Below are 1826 nucleotides of genomic sequence, written 5' to 3' on the forward strand. Positions count from 1 at the left end.
TTTCTCACGAAATTTCAGAATTGATTTTCTAAAACAAATAACCCTGACAAAAATAAAAAAACAATCCCGGGAGAAATCAATGAAGAAATCGCGGATAGAATCTCTGACGGAATCCAGGAATGAATCACAGTTGGAATCCTCAGGGTATAAGCTTAACGGTAAGCTAGGAAAATTTGCTAAGGAAATTCTGGGTGAAGTTCCGAAGTTTCGAGAAGTACAAATGAAGAAATTATGTGAGAAATCCGTGAACGAATATCGGATGATTTTTTTTAAAGAGCAAGAAAGAAATATTTGAATGAATCCCGGAAGAAACCCAGAATGAATCCTGAAGCGATCTATGATAGAATCCCAATAAAATTCCAGATATCATTCTGGAGGATTCCTTAACACATTCTTTAGCATGTGAGCCCCTCACATTTAATTAGAGAAATTCAGGCTTACGTGCATTATATTATATCTAAAGCATTCCAAAGTTTTGTAGAAACATTAAACTTTATTTATACTGAAATAATATTCGGATTCGTCGGATAAGCATATCTATCGCACATTTTTCTGTCCATTGGCATTGTAAGGTTTACAACGTTTCCTTTTCTTTTCAATGGTGCTTAGGTCCTCGTTTGTCACATTCTCCACTCTTGACTTTTTCGCATATCTCGGCTGAAATTCAAAATATAAAAAAGATATATAAAATCAAAATTGTTACTTAATCCCAACTTTTTTAGAGACTTTACCGCTATGCGGCATTTGTCTCTAAATCCCAACTCATAACCTACATGAATTCCACTTATCGGCCGGACATTGTTTCATGGTCACCTTTCCCACACACATGACGAACATCGCGGCCGTCGGTTTGCAATCTCCCTTGGGGCCACCCCGTTGCTCGATTTCGGCGACCGTTTCCTCGGTCCGTTGGACACAGTAGTCAATCGTTTGCTGAGATGTTTGCTTCCAGCTTTCCTCGAAACCCTGCGTATTATGCTTCATGGCATCAGTATCGAGATTACCAGAACCATCGATTAGGTTCTGGTCTTGCAGCAACTTATGAACGCCACACTATTGCAGAATGTGTAAAAAAACATTAATTAGAGTAAAAGTGAAGACGCTAGATACCTAGTAAACGTACGAAAAATTTCTCATGATGATTTCCTTCTTGCGCATCGATATTTTCTTGTAGAGCTTCAAAGTTTATGAACGTGTCCGCTGTGCAGCACTCTTTGGTTTCATGTTTCTGTAACAATAAAAGCCTTAGTAACGATAAAGAAACTCTAACAAGAACTTAGTGGACGACTCACCCTTTCCCAAAGTTCTTTGCAATCTATCGCTGATGAGACATGCTGTTTTGGAAAATGTGTAGGTTAACAAATGATGGCAAAGGTTAACTTGGACAAAATATTACCACGAATGCAGCAATCACGGCTACGAATAGCAACTTATGGGACTCCAACAGTTTCATACTGAAAACATGCACTTGAGAACTTTAAAAGCAAACAATGGAAAACGAACTGTAAAGCTTGTTCTACTTGGTGTATGTTTTATATATCTACGGTCACGCGGATGGCCACCATGTGGAATCCCCCGGTGGGAATCACTGTGTAACTTACTTTGTAGTAATTACCTATCGGACGGAAGCGTGAAACCGTTTAAGATACCAGATTGTGGTGACAATCATTTCCCGTCGGCTCCAATGAAGCAAGCTCACGTGTAATTGGGCATTGTTGATTGTGACGCCCGGGGCCGGATCTGGTGGGGGCGGGGGTGGTGCAGGGCCCCGGGCCCCACAAAAAAAAACTTTTTTTGTTTGCTAACATTAGCTTATTTTTCATATT

At 39.8% G+C, this 1826-nt stretch overlaps 1 protein-coding gene across 1 annotated transcript; it reads right to left on the reverse strand.

Moving 5' to 3' along the window:
- Window positions 1-473: 473 nt before the first annotated feature.
- On the reverse strand, window positions 474-1543 carry LOC109413873 (uncharacterized). The gene is made up of 5 exons (XM_019687598.3): window positions 1397-1543; window positions 1293-1334; window positions 1124-1228; window positions 774-1053; window positions 474-657 (listed from the first exon to the last, which is right to left on the reverse strand). The coding sequence occupies exons 1-5, from the start codon at window positions 1451-1453 to the stop codon at window positions 596-598; spliced, it is 546 nt and encodes a 181-aa protein (XP_019543143.2). The 5' UTR covers window positions 1454-1543; the 3' UTR covers window positions 474-595.
- Window positions 1544-1826: the final 283 nt, after the last annotated feature.

This window comes from Aedes albopictus, chromosome 2 (genome assembly GCF_035046485.1).
Source record: "Aedes albopictus strain Foshan chromosome 2, AalbF5, whole genome shotgun sequence".
In the NCBI taxonomy this organism is placed as follows: Eukaryota; Metazoa; Arthropoda; class Insecta; order Diptera; family Culicidae; genus Aedes; species Aedes albopictus.

Excerpts from the sequence above, each read along its gene's own strand:
- LOC109413873 (XM_019687598.3), bottom strand. The coding sequence starts at position 1,453 with ATGAAACTGTTGGAGTCCCATAAGTTGCTATTCGTAGCCGTGATTGCT. Across the intron at positions 1,229-1,292 it reads GCAAAGAACTTTGGGAAAGG|AAACATGAAACCAAAGAGTG; the intron begins GTGAGTCGTCCA and ends TTATTGTTACAG. Across the intron at positions 1,054-1,123 it reads ATCATCATGAGAAATTTTTC|TGTGGCGTTCATAAGTTGCT; the intron begins GTACGTTTACTA and ends ATTCTGCAATAG.